The sequence below is a fragment of the Saccostrea cucullata genome, unplaced genomic scaffold, assembly GCF_032062105.1.
Source record: "Saccostrea cucullata isolate Sc308-1 unplaced genomic scaffold, CSIRO_AGI_Scuc_v1 ctg1660, whole genome shotgun sequence".
Taxonomy (NCBI): Eukaryota; Metazoa; Mollusca; class Bivalvia; order Ostreida; family Ostreidae; genus Saccostrea; species Saccostrea cuccullata.
Genome location: NW_026922343.1, coordinates 25,024 through 46,632, shown reverse-complemented (window position 1 = coordinate 46,632; position 21,609 = coordinate 25,024). Strand labels below are relative to the sequence as shown.

At 32.6% G+C, this 21,609-nt stretch overlaps 1 protein-coding gene across 1 annotated transcript; it reads right to left on the bottom strand.

The window, feature by feature from the left end:
* Positions 1-206: 206 nt before the first annotated feature.
* LOC134261655 (G patch domain-containing protein 4-like) lies at positions 207-20,026 on the bottom strand. Its single transcript, XM_062744079.1, is given in 8 exon segments — positions 207-727; positions 1,266-1,316; positions 4,329-4,417; positions 4,862-4,939; positions 4,941-4,964; positions 5,468-5,560; positions 6,581-6,654; positions 19,888-20,026. Coding segments are annotated over 8 exon segments (924 nt in total). The 5' UTR covers positions 19,943-20,026; the 3' UTR covers positions 207-267.
* Between the last annotated feature and the right edge of the window lie 1,583 nt (positions 20,027-21,609).

Here is a 21,609-nt window from a genome sequence, read left to right as displayed (position 1 = left end):
ATTTCACAGGTATATATCTCTCATGACAAAGTCTTCTCTAAGGTTCCATTAAGTTTGACCCCTTGACCTTTTGACCTTAACATACTTTTTAAAAAAAACTAACATTCAGCTCAAATCTGAATGATTAGAGCTTGAGCATTCATATTTTAAGGTATATTTAATGAGATGTAATATTAACTTATTTATTCAAATTATTTAACAAATAATTAACAATGTACATAAAATAAAAATTATAGAATGCAAATAATTTTTGAAAAATTAAAAATTTCAATTTCTACTTTTTTTCTTTTTTGTCCTCTTTGCTACATTTGAAGTTTCTCTTTCACAGCTTAGTTCCATACTTTCACTTTCAGACTCTGCAATTTTCTTCTTTCTTTTCTTTTTCTTCTTTTCTACTACATCAGTTTCCCCACATATCTGCCTCTCAGTACTCTCGGTACATTCATTGAAATCACTTTTTTCTTTGTTAGAAACTCCTTCCTCTAATCCATTGTCTTTTCCTTTTTCCCTGTTCCTCTTCTTCTTTTTCTTTTTGGTTTCTCCACATAACAAATTATCTTCTGGTTTACTCACAGAGTTCACTGTCACAGCATTATAAGACACTGATTTTGATTGGTCTAACTCTCTGTTTTTTTCTTTTCTACTTTTCCACTTCTCCAATAGAAGGCGCTCTTGCTCCTGAATTCGATCTAGTTTACCATTCAATTTAAGTCCATGCCTAGCTCCTCTGTAATGAGTAAAAAAAAAATAATTATGAATAATTGAAAAGTTTACACCCCTGTCTTCTAGCATGTATAAACTATTACAATTATTATCAACTGAAAATGTGAGTGAACTTTGTAATATAGGGAAATTCCTCTAAAAAGCAGAAGCACTTAGAGATTTACATCTGTAAACTGAGTATTTTTTCTATGTTTGGTTGGAAATATTGTATACAACAAGCAGTATTAACTTAAAAGAAGTATATGTAAATATTTCATTTATGTATATTAATTCTGTGCTTTACATCCTGTATTTTGTAATTATGTTATCTGATAAGTCATATGACTTAAGGAATAAATAAACAAACAGAACACCCCTGTCTTCTGTTTGCCTGTCATTAAAATACTTAATTATTTAATTATTCACCTGCCATTAAATGTTACCTGTCCAAAGTCGTTTTTTTCTACTTCTCAGAATAACCCCCCCCCCACCCCCCAAGGAAAAAAAAAATGAAAAAGATGTGCAAAGGAAGATAACTCTATTTTGACGTAGCTAAAACTTACTTGTGTGCTGTCATTCCCCCACAAATCTTTAGAATCTCCTCATCTGCCAACCTACAATGTGTTTAGAAATAATGTATTAAAACACAGGCACCTGACATTACTTATTTTTCTTTTAATAAAAAAAAAATATACACGTATATTATTAGGTATGTGTATATTTTTTTTTCTTCAAAGAAAAATAAGTAACGTCAGGTGCCTGTGTATTAAAAATATGCAGTAACGCAAGCAGTGTATTACAGCTCAATAGTGTATGCATAGAAAGCTTGAATAAAAAAATATTGATGTATAAAGGTACTATACATAAATTTTTTTTTACCCAGGGCAAGAAATCAATTGTAACTTATGACTGGATGTATCCTTTATGGAAAAAGTTTTACTGTATAAGGCCATATAAAATTGAAATCTTGGTTCTCAGGCCCGCGCGCATCCCTTTTGAGGTAGCCGCATTGCCGATTTTATTGTATTTTTGATAAAATAAAAAGTTGGTATTGCGGAGACCAATCCGGGAAAAAAAATTTCCGACCTCATTTGTTTTGTAATTTAGTATTCAAATATCACTTCCGGTAGCCATTTACAATGAGATTTTGGCTACTTCGTTTGAAAATACATTCGAGGACATTACCTACGATGTTTACACGCTGTTAAGCAATGGATAAAGCAGAAATTTTGACCAGAAATGGAAAGTATATCTGTGATTAAAAAAATTATCTTTATGTTAAAGAAAATTCGGAAATTAAAATTGAAAAAAATACCTCCCTCATCTACTTTATTAAGAAATAAGGTATCATTTTTTGAGTTTTATTGAGATGTAAAACGGGTTAGTCACGTGATCAAATCCCATAAAGCCCGAAGGGCTTTATGAAAGATTTGATCATGTGCCAACCCGTTTTACATCTCAATAAAACTCAAAAAATGATACCTTCCCAAATGAAAAAGAAATCTAACAAAATACTTTCAAAATATCTTCAAAACACTACCAAATCATACTTTTATATTTTCTTAGTATGTTTTGAAAGTGTTGCATTTAACGAAACATCAATGCTATACTTTACAGGATGGGGCGGCATGGTATTTTGTTAATGTTTCATTACAATGTTGGTGTTTTATTAATGTTTCATTACACTCTGCAGAATGAAATTGCATTTTGAAAGTGTTTCATTATTCTTGTCTGCATCAAATTAATATTTTGTTAGCATTTCATTTGATTAACAGACATGTTTAGGGTTTACTTATCTAAGAGCAGTAAAATCTTCCAAGAACAACTTATCTATTTATATCCTGTGTTACTAGTTTTGCGCCAATTTTCAAAACACCAGCACTAGGTCAGAGAGAAACATAGAGATTGGTGAAGGGACATGTAAAGTGTTAGTATATATATTGATCCCTGATTGGAAAAAGCAAAATCAGGATGAATCTGGACATAACAGAGGTATTTATTTATTGCATGACATAAAGTTCTTTAACTGGACTACAGTTAAACCTTCAATCTGTGAATGTGGATGTGTATATGGCCTGTTTTATTGGGTTTTTGTTCATTTTAAGATTGACCTTTAATACTACCCAGCTTAGATCAGTTTTAAGCACTGGGTTAAATGAATTATAATTATACTTGAAAATTCTGTGAAAATGTATGTGAATGGAGAAATGGTCAATGGATTGAGAATTATATCTCTTACATCAAAGGATTTCACTGCAGAGAATGATCGATATAAGAGAGTGATCATGAATCGAACTTGGTGTTTTTAAATGTTGGAATGGTGTACGTGCTATTGTCTATTGAACAATAATGTCAAACCTGGAATTCAAAATACTGTGAAACAAGATGTTAATAATGTTTCAATATGAGACTGTGTTTAGATGTTTTCAAAGACTTGTGAATTTGCTAATTATAATTTTAAAAATTCAAATTTAGTGGTTTATTGATGATTTGTTACTTATGCTTTGTTAGTATTTTGTTAGAGTGTTTTGTTAGCCTCATTTGCATGTGATTTTCTATACTAATGGAATACTATCAAAACACAGTGTTTTGTTAGTAGTTTGTTAGAGTGTTTCGTAACATTTTGTTACAAGCGTTTTGTTAGTAGTTTGTTAGAGTGTTTTCAAAGTAACTTGTTATAGTGTTTTGTTAGCTCATTTGCATGTGATTTGCTATACTATCAAAACACTTTCAAAACATATGTTTTGTAAGTAGTTTGTTATAGTATTTTGTTTCCCCCTTTTTTTCATTTGGGTTATTACTTATATTTACATTTGTGACTTATTCATACTTTAACTTTGCCTGATTGTTACTTTTAACGTGCGAAATGCGTTATTTTTCAAACCCAACGGCATGTATGTAATCCGCGTCGACCCTTTATGACGTCACACAGAGATTACGTCGAACGTTTATCCAAACGCACATCTATGACCTCTTGACCCCGTACCTGTATTTATACAGTTATAAAAACGCTTGCTTGCAGTAGTGTTATATAAAAGGAAACATTTGCAAATGTAAATATTTGCCAATAAAATGAAAAATAAAATGCCGCCCTCCCGCATCTGTTTTGGAGAAAATTGGCCTGAGAACCAGGGAATTAAATTCAGATAGCCTTATTTGACTTCCCTCTTGAGAATTCTACACTCATATTGAGATGCCAACACAGTCACTTGAAGGTGGAGAGCTGGAAATTTTGTCCTATGCTCAGCTCTCAATTTTAATTTTCAATTGTAAATAACATTTTATTATATTCTAATTTTTGTGTTGAAATGTCATTCCTTTGAACCTCTCAGAAATGAAATACAAGTAGATGATTGCTTTTATCCCACTCTTAGCCTTCAATTTGGATATGACTCATCGGATATTTTTTAGATATCCTGAAGTTGTGATGTTACAATGGGTTTTGCCCGAGATTGATCAGGTAAAATAAGCTCACATGGAATACATTGAATCACCCACGATTTGTGATATGATTTTTATCCAACTGGAATAAAACACAATTTATTGGATAAAAATCATATCCAACCACAAATCATGGGATACTCTCTATATATATTTACGCTCTGAATCTAGACTTTGATATTTACTTTTGGAGGCACTGTTTGTCCTCTTCTGTGTATTCTATGTCTGTGGAGGCTTCTACATGGGTTTCCTCATTGTTGTCTAGTGTTGCTCCCTATAGAGCAAAAAACAAAGCAAGTCATCATTTCTACTAGCTTATACTGAATGGAATATTTCTACATACATACAGTCTTTCGAGCCTCTGAAAAAATATACATCTACCAGTCACAAACAGGCCTTTAAAGAATGGATGATACATACATGTAATGTAAATGATTACACTTAATATTTCATTGGCACACGTAATATACCTTAAATACTGGTATCTTGAATACCATGGAATTTAATATGTCAAAGTGATTTAGAACTCTGGACAACTTATTCTTTTAAGTATTTTCACCCTTAATATCCAAAATCCTTCAATATCTCCAAGTTATTTTATTAGTGCCATCATAATTGAGATAACCCAGTTTAACTAATTAACGTTGCTTTTAATGGGATTGGGAATCAAATTAGTCCCATTCACTGGCATCCCCTCCTAAAATGAAGTGCTTGTTACCTTGACAAATTGTCCGTACAGCATGGCCTTGTTGTCAAACGTCCGAGCTTTCTTCGTGGACACCCCTCCACTGTCCTTTAGATTTCCTCACAGACACCCCCTCCTGAAATCACAGTTTGTTAAATCTCACTACCTTTCAAACTTGTGCGAGTTAAAAATTTCACTAGATTCAAAATATGTGTGGGTTAAAAATTTTTTACTTATATCTTTAAAATTTGTGTGGGTTCAAAATTTCACTAGCTTAAAAACTCATCTGGGTTCAAAATTTTACTAGCTTCAAAACGTGTGTGCGTAAAAAATTTCATAAGCTTGAAAAAACTTGTGTGGGTTAATTTACATCAAAGACACTTTTTTCAAATATCTGTTTTGTTTCTCCGTGTTGAATAAAAGAAATATTCATAATATTTAGGCATGAAACATATGGAGATAACAAATAGTATTCTAGATCAAAAGTCCATAAAAACTATACAAAATAGGAGCAAAGAAACACGGTCCTCTAAAACATCAGAGAATTGGGATCAGGTGCCATGGAGGAGTGAGCATCCCCTGCATGAAATTGTATTAAACATCATGATTACTGGATCAGAATCTTTGAAAATACATTACCTCTGTGGTATTCACTTCAATGCTGTTGGCGGCCTTGTTAAATACATGGTCCCACCAGTGAAATGTGAACTCATCCCCTGTGTTGTGCCCGACCTACAAAACAAAATCAAAGTCACATTGTAGCACCCGTGAAATGTGAGTCCAGTAGTGATACTGTTGCAGTCTGACAGGTTTTATTGTCAGCTGATAGACAGTCCAGTTTGGTTACCCTTGTAAAAAACCTGACTAGTGATTAGAAGGGCTGTATCAATATATCGATACATATCGATATTCAAAAAACTATCGTATCGAAAAATTACATCCAATATGTATCGGACAAGCAGTTTTTCTTCCAATTCTGCTAAAAAGATGGGAATTTTAATCAGCAAAGATTTTATTTCCCTTTTTTGAATTAAAACTGATCAATAATTATAGTTTTATAAAAGAAATAACACAGATTTTATAGTTATTATAAAATACATAACAATTTTATTTTAACATGATGATTTTACAGTTATTAAAACTTTCGATTGGAAGTGTTTTATTCACTGACTATGGGATAAGAACTTTGAAATGGGAAATAAAACACTAATAAAACTTTTCATGAAATCCATGCATCAAATGATTAATAAGCCTTTTTTATGGACTTGTTTTAGAATACCGTATAGCGGGTTATTTTAGCGGGGTGCTAATTTTGGCTTATTTTGGCGTTTAGATGGCAGCCCGCTAAAATTTTAATCGCTAAAATAGTCAATTAACAGTTAACTTAGTCTTCTTAGTGTTCATCTGCAAAGAGATGAAGCCCTGTGTCCGCTAAAATAAATTACGCCAAAATTATTGGCATACCTTTCAGCAGGCAAAACGCCAAATTTTACACCCGCCAAGAAAACCAGCTATACGGTACAATATATCGCATATCGCTTTAAAAAATATTGTATCGTATCAAAATTTTTTGCTCAATACACAGCCCTAGTGATTAGAATCCTAATTTGGTCTGTCCTTTTTTTCCCCTCCCCAGTAAAAAATTGTGTTATGATTTTCTCAATTGCAATATTAATCTTTCTTCTTATTCTTTAGTTTGGAATCTGCCCATGCTGTACCAGTAGAGCTAAAAATGAGCCTATAAATCAATACCCCATGACCGTCCTTCTTTATCTTGACTTTAATGGCGTCTTTCATTCCATTCTCATTCTTCCCGAGGCCTGAACCTAGAACCAAAGAAACAAAAATATAATGAAATACAGTCAAACCTTATTATATAGAACTCAACAGGACTGACAACAAACTTTGAGATTGCTGACAATTACAGATAAAAAGGTTATAAAAATATATAGAATCAAAGGCCTGAAAGGCCTGCGAGTTGACTCGCTCGAGTCAATTGAGCTTTTTCATACATCTGGGCACCATACCTTCATATATTCAGTTTATTTTGCATCTTAAGAGATTGAATATTATATGTCTGATCCATGTTCGGTTCATAAATAAAGTGTATATTGCTTTTCCTTTATATATACAGGTTGGCACTAATGGGCTTCCGTATTATTTTGACTGGATTCTATAATGAATTTCAGCACACTAGCTGAAGTGGTCAGTGTTATGGAATAATTAGGTTAAAGATTCCCACAGCAAATCTGGATTCTAAAAATAGATTTTCAACAACAACTAGCTGCAGCTAATGAGAGCAGCAGGTGTTTGTGTTAGGGGGTATTCTAGGTCAATTATAAATAAACTTCAGATGGGAAGATTAGATCCGCCTAACATGCTTGAACATATATTCATACGCAGTAATTGTACATCGTACAGGTATTTAATCAAAAATTTCTTTAAAAGCATGAAGGCATAAATAATGTTACAGTATGAAATTTTATACAGTTTTTACCTCTTAAGTTTATTCAATCACTCAAACCAAAGCATTTTTTGATAGAACTATTATATTTGGCGTATGGATCACCTTGATGAATGCGTGAAAAAATTTACAGCTCTGAAATAGCTATGTCGACAGGGAGTAGCTCGCTACGCGAGCCAACTCAAAAAATAAAACAGTTGAGACTGCCCCTCAATTGACATCATAGCTTATGTTAGAGATATCTGTGTTCAACATTAAGTAAGTAGTAACTAATACTCCCACTTTTATATTGTGACCTGTGCAGGTGAAGGTCTTTTCAGGCCCTGCATCATCGTCACAAACCATGGCAAAAATCTGCAATTCTGGTCGTAGTTGAATGAGAAGAGAATATTTTGTACTTCATTAACATATTGACCAATGCAAGTACAGCATATTCTGAAAATGAACTTCGTTTTGACTTTCCAATATCCATTCCCAGTTTACGAAATGTTTTTGTGTACTGGTGATTTCAATATTGAATTCAATTGCGATGGAAACAAATACAGTGGAGCCTCATTTATCCGGACGCTTTGATTCTTAGTCAATTTGTCCGGATATGTGAAGTGACCGGATACCTGAATCACCAGTTCAGTCTACGCGAAAGTTTAAAATTTTTACAGGACAAAATGTCAGGTAAAAATAAAATTATTACCAGACCAAACAATTTCTTACCAGGCCGACTTTTTCCCCTTTAAAATCCATACATCATTATGATACTAAGATTAAGAGGGTGGGTGGGTTGGGGTTAATTTTCACTGTGAAATTTAACCTTAAATAAATCTTAAATAAATACAGAGTGAAATCAGGAAAGTTAACTATTTATAATTTTCCTTTGTAAAAGATATCTATTTATACAATTGCATGCATTTTTTTCTTCATATTTGACTTATACAACATACAACACACACTGTATCAAAGATTTTCTTAAATTTAAATATGCACTTTCAATGCATATTTATTTTTCCTGAAACAATTTATTATGGTTACTCAAGTCAATTATCATTTGAAAAATATCAAAATATTTTCCCAACGAAATCTATGTATGAGCTATCTAAATCCATACATCATTATGATACTAAGATTAAGAGGGTGGGTGGGTTGGGGTTAATTTTCACTGTGAAATTTAACCTTAAATAAATCTTAAATAAATACAGAGTGAAATCAGGAAAGTTAACTATTTATAATTTTCCTTTGTAAAAGATATCTATTTATACAATTGCATGCATTTTTTTCTTCATATTTGACTTATACAACATACAACATACACTGTATCAAAGATTTTCTTAAATTTAAATATGCACTTTCAATGCATATTTATTTTTCCTGAAACAATTTATTATGGTTACTCAAGTCAATTATCATTTGAAAAATATCAAAATATTTTCCCAACCAAATCTATGTATGAGCTATCTAAAGATCTCTAATCCTTGACAGAGGAAATTCGAATTAGAATAAAAACGATCATGACAGGGTTGTAATACATGAAAATTAATCAGGTATTACTGCAAAATTGGTCAAATAAAGGATATTTGTGGGGAATTTGACCATGTGTACCTCTTAATCTAGATTTATTTGGACTTATTTTTCATCGGACATACTGAAATTTTTTACCAACCCGACCTAAATTTTACTGGTAAAAACTGATGGTTCGGTGACTTTCGCATAGACTGCCAGTTCAATGAAACATTCACACAATATAACATTTAAAAATTTCCTCTCGATGAAAAATCGTCCGGATACTGAAGCATCCGGATATCTGGGGTCCGGATATCTGAAGATCCACTGTAGAAATCCAGTCAAACCGTTCCCCATGAAAACCGCCCCGGTCAAAGCGTTCCCTAATTTTGGTCAAAGCGTTCCATGATTTTGGTCAAAATGTCACCAGATTTTGGTCAAAGCGCCCCCTGACATATTTTATAGAAATATGATACTACAAAACCGCCCCCTGATTTTGGTCAAAGCGTCCCCTGATTTTGGTCAAACCGTGCCCTGATTTTGGTCAATGCGCCCCCTGACATATTTTGATAGGAAAACGTAGTTTCTAAACCGCTCCCTGATTTTGGTCAATGCGTCCCCTGATTTTGGTCAAAGCGCCCCGATTTTGGTCAAACCGTCCCCTGATTTTGGTCAAAGCGCCCCCTGACATATTTTGATAGGAAAACGTATTTTCTAAACCGCCCCCTGATTTTGGTCAATACGCCCCCTGATTTTGGTCAAAGCCCCCTGACATATTTTGATAGGAAACTGTAGTTTCTAAAGCGCCCCCTGATTTTGGTCAATGCGCCCCCTGACATATTTTGATAGGAAAACGTAGTTTATAAAGCGCCCCCTGATTTTGGTCAGAGCGCATTTTTTTTTTTTTAGAAAAACAAAGTTTTCAAATTGCCCCCAAATTTTGGTCAAAGTGCCCACTGATATTTTTTTTTTTTTTTTTTTTTTTTTTAAGAAAAACAAAGTTTCCAACTTGTCCGTTAATTTATAGTTTTAAAAATTATGGGATGATTTTATGGGAAACATTGAGAATGTTTGCCAGTATCATTTAATATAACCCCCCCCCCCCAAAAAAAAAAAATGATACTGATACCGTTTCCCAGCTCTTGCCACGTGAAGGCCTTCTCAAAAAGAGCCATAATTTTGAAGAAAAAATTTAAACTCAAATAAAAATAACTGTTGAACTCCCAAATCCATGTACAAAAACGGTTCTAACTAAAAGATTTTTGTTTAAATTCTTATATTTTGTTTGATTCTTATATTTTGTTTGATTCTTATTCTAATAAGGATAAATATATTTATTATATTTTTTTAAAACTGAGAATGTTTGCCGGTATCATAAAATAGCGGATTTAAGGGGGCATGAGGGGCGCAAACTCTTAAAATTTCAAGAGTGAAGTAATGGGGGGGGGGTTTAAGTCCCGATCTCTTTTTCTGCAATAACAGATTTTAAAAAATATTCTGATGCGTATTTACTGCCTTCTGGGGGCAGGTACACGACACCAATTATTGCATATATCTTGAATTTTGAGATTAGTGAGGAAGAAATTTTATGTGCAGTTAAAGAATAAAAAAAAAATAATAAGGCCGCAGGCTACGACCAGTTGTTAAACGAACATATTTCATCAAAAATAGCATGAATAGTTACATTGTACTTTTTTGCCTGTATATAAAAAATTGTACAACTTAATTTTTGATAGTGGAATAATATCAGACGAATGACTCACGGGTATTGTCAAACCGATTTTTAACAATAAAGGTGACCCAACAAATCCAGAAAATTATCGTCCAATAACACTTTTAAGTAGCATCGGTAAGCTTTTTACCTCCATTTTATATATAAACGCTTGGAAGTTATGTAGAAAGCTTAAATCATATATAAGCGAAAGTCAAACTGGCTTTCGGAAAGGTTATTCTACCTTGGACAAATTACTTAGTTTATATTTTCTTACAAACATACTTAGAAGTATTTTCTTTATAATAGTAGTGTGTATATATAAGTTGATATTTTCGGGTCGATTTTTTTCAATAATTTACGTCGAACCTCACTAACGTACGGGCACCTGTCTTCAGTGAAGTTCACGTGCCAGTTGCCACAGGTGGGGACACGTGTCGCGAGGTCAGGTGTATTTTTTGTATATTCTGTGTGATTTACCTAGGAGGAAATAATGCCTATGACAAAGTGTATATATATACATGCAGTATATGTGGTATACACAGTACTCTTTACTAATGGCCCCAAGGGTTTCTGAACGTTCGAATTAAGAAAAAAAATCACACTCATATTTTCAAAAACTTTACATAAAATCGGATATAACATACATATAATTGTTTTTTAAAAAGTTTTCTATGAAATGTTTCCTGAAAGCATATTAAGAAATCGAGCATATTTGTTGTTGATTTATAGGAAACAAAATTTAAAAAACCCTCATATACCGGTATTTATTTATGAATGTAGTATATATAAATTTAGGATAAATAAAGGCAAATGTGTGCTTGTCCATAAGAATGATAGACTATTTCTAAAGAAGATTTTATATAATAAAAAATTAATTAATTTTAAATTCTCCAAAAAGTTGTTAGGTTTAGAAAATGTAATGTAACACAATATAAAATGGAACAGAAATAGGTTTTACCAAAAACTTTATTGTAGTGCGAAGTGTTTAATTATGCTCTTAAATAACATATATTTAGATGGGCTATTTGTTTCCGCAAGGAGATTTTGTATACATGCAGGTTTCAGAAAAGGGTACTCTACTTTAGATCATATACATTTTGATTTCTCTCCATAAAATGTTTTGACCTCTTTTTTGAATTTTGCTTTACTTGTTGATGCTTTAATATGGTCAGGTAGAGATTCCAATCTTTGATTCCATTATTAAAAAAATGTTTGACTCTCCATTTTTTTAACCCTTGGCACAAAAGAATTAAACTTGACCTTGTACACTTTTTTTGAATCATTTCGATTAAAATTGCAGTGCATATAAGTAGGACCTTTATTATGAAAAATATTGTAAACCTGACACTCTACTTTTAATGTTCAAAAACCCCAATTTTTCAAATTCAGTAACACTTAATTACTCTTGATCTAGGTGAAACATCAAGAATAAATCTAATAATCTTGTTCTGTATAACCTGTAGTCAATTTTTTAAATTTTCAGATAGTCCTTCATACCAACTAGTAATTAGCATTATCAATGTGACATTAAATTAAAGCGGTACACAATGATTTTCTTGGTTGCATTGACAAATATGATTTTTGTCTATATAAAAATTTAAGTCGCTGGTTTGTCTAGGGTGTCCAAATAAATAATTTTCCAAATAAATAATTTTTGGATTGCGTTAACGTTATTTAAATCCAATAAACAAGCATGTAACAGTCTGTCATAAATGCACTGAAACTTTTGATTCATATATACTGGAGGGCTGATATTTAAAAACTTTCATAAGGAGTCTCCATTCTTTATGTACTACGAAGGTCAAGGTCATATCAAGAGGTCAAATATCAATATTGTCATTCTGTTGATATTTGGTAAAAAAAAAAAAAAAGAAAAGTTTTATACCTTCTCTACTTAAAAAAAATTAAACTGTCGGATGTGTACATGTCAATTTTCAATTCTGACGCTATGTATGTTCTATTTTTACATAATATTTTACTCTAATTTTCCAGTAGCAATATGACTTACTGCTTGAAAGTAATAAAAAGTTTATCTTTATTAAAAGTATTACACAAATTTGCAATAAATCAATTGATAATTCTAAAGTAAAGCTTATTGAAGTTGAATGTCTGATTTTACGATCTTCTTACCGGAGTCTGATAGGCCATATTTCAGACTATGTGATCCAAAAATGTTTGGTTGAATTTCTTTTATATCATATATAGAGATTTTGTATCTTAGAACAAAATATCAAAGTTTCATAAAAAATTGAATTTTGACCTATCTATTGCGTCCATTTTTTACCGTACGGTTACCTGAGGCGGGGGAGTGGTCTAGGTAACAGTGGTGTTATTTACCTGGAGACCCCAAATACCCAAGATGTCAAAAGTCTGTGTATACGTTTATATTACACAGAAAGTCTGTGTTTGGTAATCGGGGTCAACCTCGCGTATTTCGTTTCTAATTTAGAGTGAAACTACTTCAAATAATGAATGTATTTCCATATGAAATTTATTAAATATCATCATATTATTTTAATCATATATTCCAAACCCCCCGATTGGTCACATGATTAAGTATATAACAGCATACTATTTATAGAATCTGGAATGCATATCGACTTGATATTTCTTAAAATGGAGGTAATTTTCTATAAAACAAACAAATTAATAGTAGTGATTACACAATTATAAAAATTGATACAAAACATTATCAAAAAGATGTACATTTGTAGTATATTTAATTAGTAAATCCTCTAAGTTACTCAAAAAATGTAAAGGAAACACATTTGTATGAAACATCTAAATTTATTTTGATTTCTAGTCTCGAAGTGTTTAAGAGAGAAAACTTTTCTAGTTTGTTCCCATTTTTTCAAATTGTTTTTGTCAACCTCTGTAAAAAATAATATAACAAATGTTGCCCTTAAATTCAGTCAATCCATAGATATGTCGACTTCACAGTAAAGCATATTGACCGAGCACAAAGTGCGAGGATCGACCATATTAATATAATATTTTGAAGGATTAAATATTATGAAGAATTGTCTCTTTTTATTATTTTTTATTATTATTCTATGGGAAAAAGCGAATAAACACAACAAAGCAACTAAACCTTAACATTTTTGTTAAAACGTCAATAAAATATATCACTATGGTTTTAGAAAGTGTGAAAAAAATCAAGTTATCTGTTGTGTGAATATATGTTACCGCGATCGGAAGATTTTTTTATTTTATTTTCTGGTCAACACTGTTACAAGTCCATAATATTCAATATTTCAGAGTGTTCCCGTGTTAACAAAATTTTACTGTTAGGATCGATCATTATTCGTTATCTTTACCTTTACGAATACATATAGACGATAGAGGAAATTCGAGCAATAATTCTCACATTTCTTTACAACCACGTCTCTCGTCTCTGTATCATGTCGTAAATTTTGAATTTACTAGGGGGAGGTAAATGCAAAATTAACAACATGATAACAATTTTACATTTATCCCCCCCTCCCCCAATAAATTCAACATTTACAATGTAACATCGTATAGATTGATTCCATAATACCAAGATAAAACATTTTTTTATAAACCATATCGGAATTAGTGCTGAATATCTTCTTATCATAATTTTAATTGGTTGACTTCCAATACTGCGGCGAATAGAAAGGTTCTGTAGACGACCTAAATTCCTCAAATATATTGCTTACAAGTAACAGCCGCGAGGAACCCAAAAACGAATGTTTCATAAAATCAGTGTTTTGTTTATCTTCTCAATTATTTATATTTTTTGAAATAAAATTACCAACATTATAGCTTACGAGTACTGGACACAGTACTTTTGTAACTTTTGTAACCCGCGTGTATCAGCAACATAACTCAATTCTTATTAAATTTTGATAACAATAAACGAGTTAACGTTGCTGCAGATCTGTAGCTTTATGGTTTTTATATATTTGTCTTTTACCAAAATCCCTTTTACCATAACGTTACACATCCCGTAATGCAAAAAAGGTGCAATTTACAGCGCAATATTTTTTGCGCACTTTTTGGGAGAAATTTACGATTTTACAACTTCGGTCAATTAACTTCCTTTCACTCCCTAATTCTAGGCACATTATTTAACTTATCCTTATATTTTATCCATCAACCTACCCATTATCGTCGTCTTTACAAGTGATAAACTCGCTTGATTAAAATTGTACGTTATATTGCTGAAATTTCACCTCTAGCGAAAATACATAGACGTCGCGCATAGTATTGGGGTTTTAAATTACGTAACTTGTAACACTGTAAACGACGGGTGTTAATACTTTTGGTCATTTCATCATTTTGACGGTATGGATTTTTCTGGCAATTTGTATCAAGCTTCTATAACTTCCCGTGATGATGTCACACAAAATTCATTAATAAATTTCTAATTTACTGAATGTTCCGATTGTTTGTAAAATAGGAATATTTTCTACATCATTCAATTAAGGTTTTTTTTCCATTCTCGAAATTTTAATGGTTCAAAGCAAAAACTGGGTACTACTAAACGGAGTACGCTAGAGTACGTCAGAGTACTTTAGAGTATGCTATGAAAATTATGTTATTTAATGCAATAAAATTGTTTATTTATATATGTACAACTTGATTGAACATTATTATAAACTTGTATTGCAATATTTGTTTCTAATATTTGTTTTTTGCTATACTTTGAGAAGAAACTAGTTAACATCAATAATTCAACGCATTAAAGATTACTAATTAATACCCCAATCTCGATTACTACTAAAGACATGTAAATTTATCAAATATTAGATTATTTGCATGTATAATTATTTTGCACACTCACATATGCCCTTATCAACATTTTTGACAGATTGAAAATTGTTTGAAAATTGAAAGTAAACATTTTTAAAAATTATTTTACTGAACAATATTTATCATTACACCTATTGAAAAGCATTCTTATAGTAAAAACTTTTGTTCTATACTTGGCATGAATTTATAAATTCATAAGTTTTTTTGCCAAAAAAAAAGCCATCATAGAAGGATGGAAATAATTTAAAACAAAGTACGGGAAAATGAAAGTTGAAGTTGGTGATGAGTTCTTATGCAGGGGCGTAGTATCCGGGGGGGGGCCAGGGGGGGCCTGGCCCCCCCACTTTTTTTCCCACCCTTACTTACACACTATAGGAAATGTTAATTCAAAGCCTGTTTGCCCCCCCCCCCTTTTAGAAATGTACCCAAAATGTAGTATAAGAATTGGTACTAAAAGTAGTTGACACTGAAGAAAAGTTTACCTACCCCCCCCCCCCCCCCCCCCCCCCCCCCCCCCCCACGAAACACGAAATAGGTTTTTCGACTTCGGGGAACTTTTCCCTTATTTTTTTTTTTTTTTTTTTTTTTTTTGCTTGTCAACTTTTTCAGGTAAGTAAAAAAATTTTTTTTTCTCTGCCTGGCCCCCCCACTTTCAAAAACGATGCTACGCCACTGCATAATAGATATAGCACCAAAAGGTTAGTCTAAAGTCATTAACTAGATCTTAACCATAAAACCACACTTAAGTCCCTGTAATTAACGCACATGCTTTTTTGGCAATATCGCAAAGATATTCTATTCTATTGGACCTAAATGTAAACTAAGTAAACCCAAAAAAATTATTTTAGGGGGCGCTTTGACCAATTTAACTATAGATTTTAGTGTAAGAAACTTCGTTTTTCTATATTAGAAAAAAAAATTCTGGGGGCGCTTTGACCAAAATCAGGGGACATTTTGACCAAAATTTGGGGGCGGTTTGGAAACTTCGTTTTTCAATAAAATATGTCAGGGGGCGCTTTGACCAAAATCAGGGGACATTTTGACCAAAATGTGGGGGCGGTTTGGAAACTTCGTTTTTCAATAAAATATGTCAGGGGGCGCTTTGACCAAAATCAGGGGACATTTTGACCAAAATTTGGGGGCGGTTTGGAAACTTCGTTTTTCTATAAAATATGTCAGGGGGCGCTTTGACCAAAATCAGGGGACATTTTGACCAAAATCATGGTACGCATTGACCAAAATCTGGGAACGCTTTGACCGGGACGGTTTTCGTGGGGAACGGTTTGACTGGTTCCCCCACTGTATTGCCATTGGCTGAACATGACGTCACATCATAGAGGCATAAATATTCAAAATTACAAAAAATTATTTGATTAAGCATCCAAAAGTAGGAGAGAGCTATATGTAGACTCCAAACCGTGGCTTGAGCATGTTGAGACTGATCATGATCATGTTACAAAATATTAACCTTCTGCTTATTTAGTTAATACACTTATTATAGGGTTAACTATATTAAGAGAAGATAAATATTTCATGACAAGCCCGTGAATCACAATGACTTCTTGATCATCTGATCATACCATAGACCTAAAACGAAGGGACTGCCGACTTATGACGTCACAATCACTATCTTCTTGCGCTCGCAGCGCCCTCACCGGGATGTATAGAAACATACTTCCTGTAATGAAATCAATGTTGTCGCATCACTGATTTCTGCATTCTTTTAGGAAATAACAACAAATTAGGAAAATCAATCACTTATCTAAGCTTTCTTCGACGAAATGATCTCGATGTACTACTTCGGAAGTTATAACTTTACGCTATGGAGTCGATGGAAACGTTTTAACTGCAGACATCAGCTGACTACGACGTGACATCTCTTGAATCATGAATGCTGTCGATTATATTTTACGGTAGTACAGTCATGTTTATCTTCTTAATTATTTCACAAAATAAGGACACAATTTATCTACCAATATTTGAACAACGACCAATTTCAGATCTTCGCTGAATTAATATAAATAATAAATACATTGTGAAGTGCTGTTTACCATAAGTGCTTGAGGACGGGACCCCCCTCCCCCTTTTTCGATATAGACCCCTGGGCTTTTTTCTCATAAATAATCCTTCATTGACTTATTTGTGATAAGATCTATACCAAATACATGTATTAGAAAAATTACCTGCAGCAAACGTTCTTTAGAATCTACCCAAAACTCTATATAAAAATCAACGAGAGTGGGGTAAAATTTTTATAGAAGGTTAGTTTAATCAAATTTTCTGAATTGATAGGATAGATTATATCACAAATGTGTCATCCATATATAATTTATATGAAAAAGTCTAACAGGCCCTGGGGTCTATATTTATGTGAAAAAGTCTAACAGGCCCGGATGTCTATATTGGGGGGGGGGGGGGGTCCTGTCCTCAAGCACCTGTGCCATTTACAGTTTTTAGATCAACAGCTTAATAAATTGAGATTAGATGTTCCCGTGAATGATCTACATAATTATGTATTTTTAAAAAGTTGGATTTATGTAATCATGTTAATTCAGGATTACAACATTGTCAGTGTTGAAAAGATTTTCTAAGAGATTATTTTTTTCATTTTTCCCCACAGGTTGTGTTCATAGCCTGTCCGCTTCTCAAATGAGAATAGGGGTCTGCCTAGCACACCAAACTCTATGGAAAATATTTTTAATTTAGAACATGGTCATGCCATTTACCACCTGGTATGATGAGTTAAATGTGAAAGAACAAAGACTGGTCACAAACCTGCACAGGATTAAATCAACAAAAAGTGCCAAGTGGTGTGTCCCATGTATGCACGGCTGAGTTGCACATGACTGGATTTCAATGATTTAATTATCATGTTTAGAACTCCAATTTTTTTCAACTATACTGTGTTTATCCAGAATGTGATTATAATTAATTTTTGTATATCATAATTCAAAGACAAACTGCATCAATACCGGTATAAATATTAAATACATGTAATTTAATGTGACTGTAATGAAATATTATTAAAATCATTGTTATATTTAATTTTAGACTTTTCCTTTTCCATAGTGAGCTTATATTGGTTAGCACTGTTTTAGATGTACATGTATGGCAAATTTAATGTCTTTTTAAAATATTTATTTTCAATGTATCAATCACAACTGCAAAATCATAATCGCTGAGCATCATGTTCAATCTTATCAGCAGCTTTGAAGAACAAACACTAGTAAGTAATTATTTTATTATTTTATATATGCAAGCTCTGATCAAAGTGTTTGATCTTGAATCGACTGCTTAAATAGAAGTTTTCATAACTTACTGTAGCTCAAAGCACACAGACACTTGTAAATCTTATCCTTTTTTTCTTTTTATGAAATTATACTCCCTATACCTTGTTAGGTAGGACTTTAGGGAAAATGTTATTTTTTATATTAAAAGAATCATATTTAAATGGGAACAACTCATAGGCGTCGGAACCGGGGGGGGGGGGGGGAATCATATTTAAATGGGAACACTTTTTTTCCAAATATATACTTAGTATAGACATTGAACATATCTTCGTAAGTTTATCCCCCTCACTTTCCACAGATACGTCTCAGTATAGGTTAAAATGGGGAAAGTGCAGGTGGAGTTTGGAAGAAAAGTTTTGGTACTGGAGTTCGAACCAACCTACCCGTGTTTGGGAAATAGACATTTCCCTTTTTTTTTTGCTTGTCAGGTTTTTTGGGAGGTACAATTTTTTTTTTTTTTACACTTAGCCCCCCACTTTCAATTTGCTTCCGACGCCAATGCAACTTTACCCCTTTTAGCCCTATGGTAACTTTCAAACCCTAAAACAGTTTGACAAGCTAAAAAAAAAAAAAAGGAAAAATGTCTCCTTTTCGTACAAACTCGAAAATCCTGTCGGGGGTGGGTGGGTAGGATCGAACTTCTTGCATACATTATAATAAAAAAAATTTGGGTGGCTATAAACTTGCCAAAGGTACTAATTACTTGTGTTACTGTACCATAGTCATGCATAGGGGCCTGTTGCGATATCAGCGTTGTCAAACACTGCTATTAAGCATAAAATGTTTGCTCTTTAAAAAATTCACGTATCAATAGGCCTATCTGTTTCTTAAATATGAACTTTTTTTTCATCGAGCAGCATCTTGAGCAACCTCACATGCATTTTGATAGCTTCTCTGTGATCATGGTCATCATCTGTCATCTTACATGTCTTAATTACTCAAACTGTATAGCTTTTTGTACACATTAAAAACAAGATAAATACCTCAAAAGCTGCTTAAAGAACTCTTTAGTGTATTAGTAAAAAGAATTTGGTACATTCGGCAAAAGTTTAATTCATTCCATCCTAGAATATCTCGACAATGTAGATGTAAATAACGTAATCTTTGTAATGCCGGATGTTTTCTATGCATCCCGGTGAGGGCGCTGCAATCGGAGGGAGATCGTATAGTGATATCTATTGTGACGTCATGGAGTCGGCGGTCCCTTCGTTTTAGGTCTATGATCATACCAATAAAAAAAAAAAGTTTAGTTTAGGAATACAAATGTTTCATTAAAGCAGACAAAACTTGTTACAATAAAGAAGTCATGAAAAAGAAATACCTTCTTTCCAACCAAATTTTTTCAACTCTTTTTGGGCAAATTTGCTTTGTGACATTCTTCTTCGTGTTACACCGGAAGTAGCACATGTTTTGTTTCCTCATAGAACAACGATCCCGATGTAAAAAAAAAATCCAACCAATCGACAATACTTAGATTATTAGTAGAAAATTGAATCAATATTATAAATTATATTTGAGGCATATAAAAACTATTGAAGAAAAAATGCGTTGTGTTTTTATAGATATATCTGAATACACTAATAGAAATAAAACTGAAAAAATCTCTGAAATTAGCCCGATTTTAAAATATCATATCAATTGCTGTTTTTAGGTCCCTAGCTGATATATTTTAAGATACTTTTTAAATTTCTTCTCTTTTTATGTTGTTTAATTTTTCTTTTTGTATTCAGACACTTAGAAAAAGACATAAAAGAGTTTTTGAAGTGTATTATTTTAAGATTATTTTGATTTCATATAGAATGGGTTCAGACTCCATTTGGCATAAAATAGATCCTTTTGCATTTACTTTTGCTTCATTTAAACTTTAAAAATAGGAAAAAGCTAAGCTTGTATACCAAGATCTTAGAACGTAGAATGTTGACAGCTTAGGATGTTACCCGTTTAGATTTGATGTTGGATGGGAGATCAACTTATAATTGTTAACAAAGATTTGATTTACCTTGTATAGTTACCAAAATGTCCCGGGGTCAATGAAACAGACTTAGTCCTTCGAGATATTTATAATATTATGCGCCCGAATCGATAAATCCGAGGCGTATATTGTTTTTGTCCTGTCTGTTTGTCTGTTTTATCTGTTTGTCTGTTGTCAACTTAAACCTTCGCCATAACTTCTGAAACATATGAGAGATATCAAGAGACTCCATATTAATTTGGTATGCATACTCCACTTATTAAGTTTTCTCAAATGACACCAAGGTCGATGACCTTGACTGTGACCTATATGCTAAAAATAGCTTTTTCGAACTTTCGCCATAACTTTTGAACCATGAAAGATCTAGAGACCATGTTTGGTATGCATACTCCACTAATTAAATTCTTTCAAATAACACCAAGGTAAATGACCTTGTAACATTGACTGTGAACTATATGCTAAAAATAGCTTTTTCGAACTTTGTTGCCGCCGGGAACAGAGTGTTTCACAAACACATCTTGTTTTTGCCTTGAATTAATCTCTAATTTTGCATATAACAATTCTTAAATTGTAAAACAATATTATTAATAAAAAGTTTGATTTTGACCCGTTTGACTTTATTTTAGTTTGATAATTATGTCTTCCAGCTTAATCGATATACTCATGAGTAATTAATTTCCGAGTATATAGGACCAGTTTTTAAACCAAGGTACAATCAGATTTTAAATCGAGGCAGGCTGCTTTCAGATCAATCTCGAGAGCAGAGTTGTCGTTCGTTCCTCTCTCAGACACGAATGTATGAGCCGATGGTTGAGAGTGCTTTCAGATAAGTTGATGTTACAGGGATTTCAGCCACCTCGTTTAAAGTCAGCATGTCCTAAATTTTATGGTCGTTGTACATGTTGTAATGGTGTAAAAACTGGCGTCTTCAAATTAATTCAAACAAATCCAAAATAGTTCACTTTGGAAAAAACTTAAAAAAGAAGTACTCATACATTTTATCTAGGAGGAGAAAATTTACCTTATGAACCTCTCTACAAGTATTTAGGAGTAATCTTTGATGAGAATATT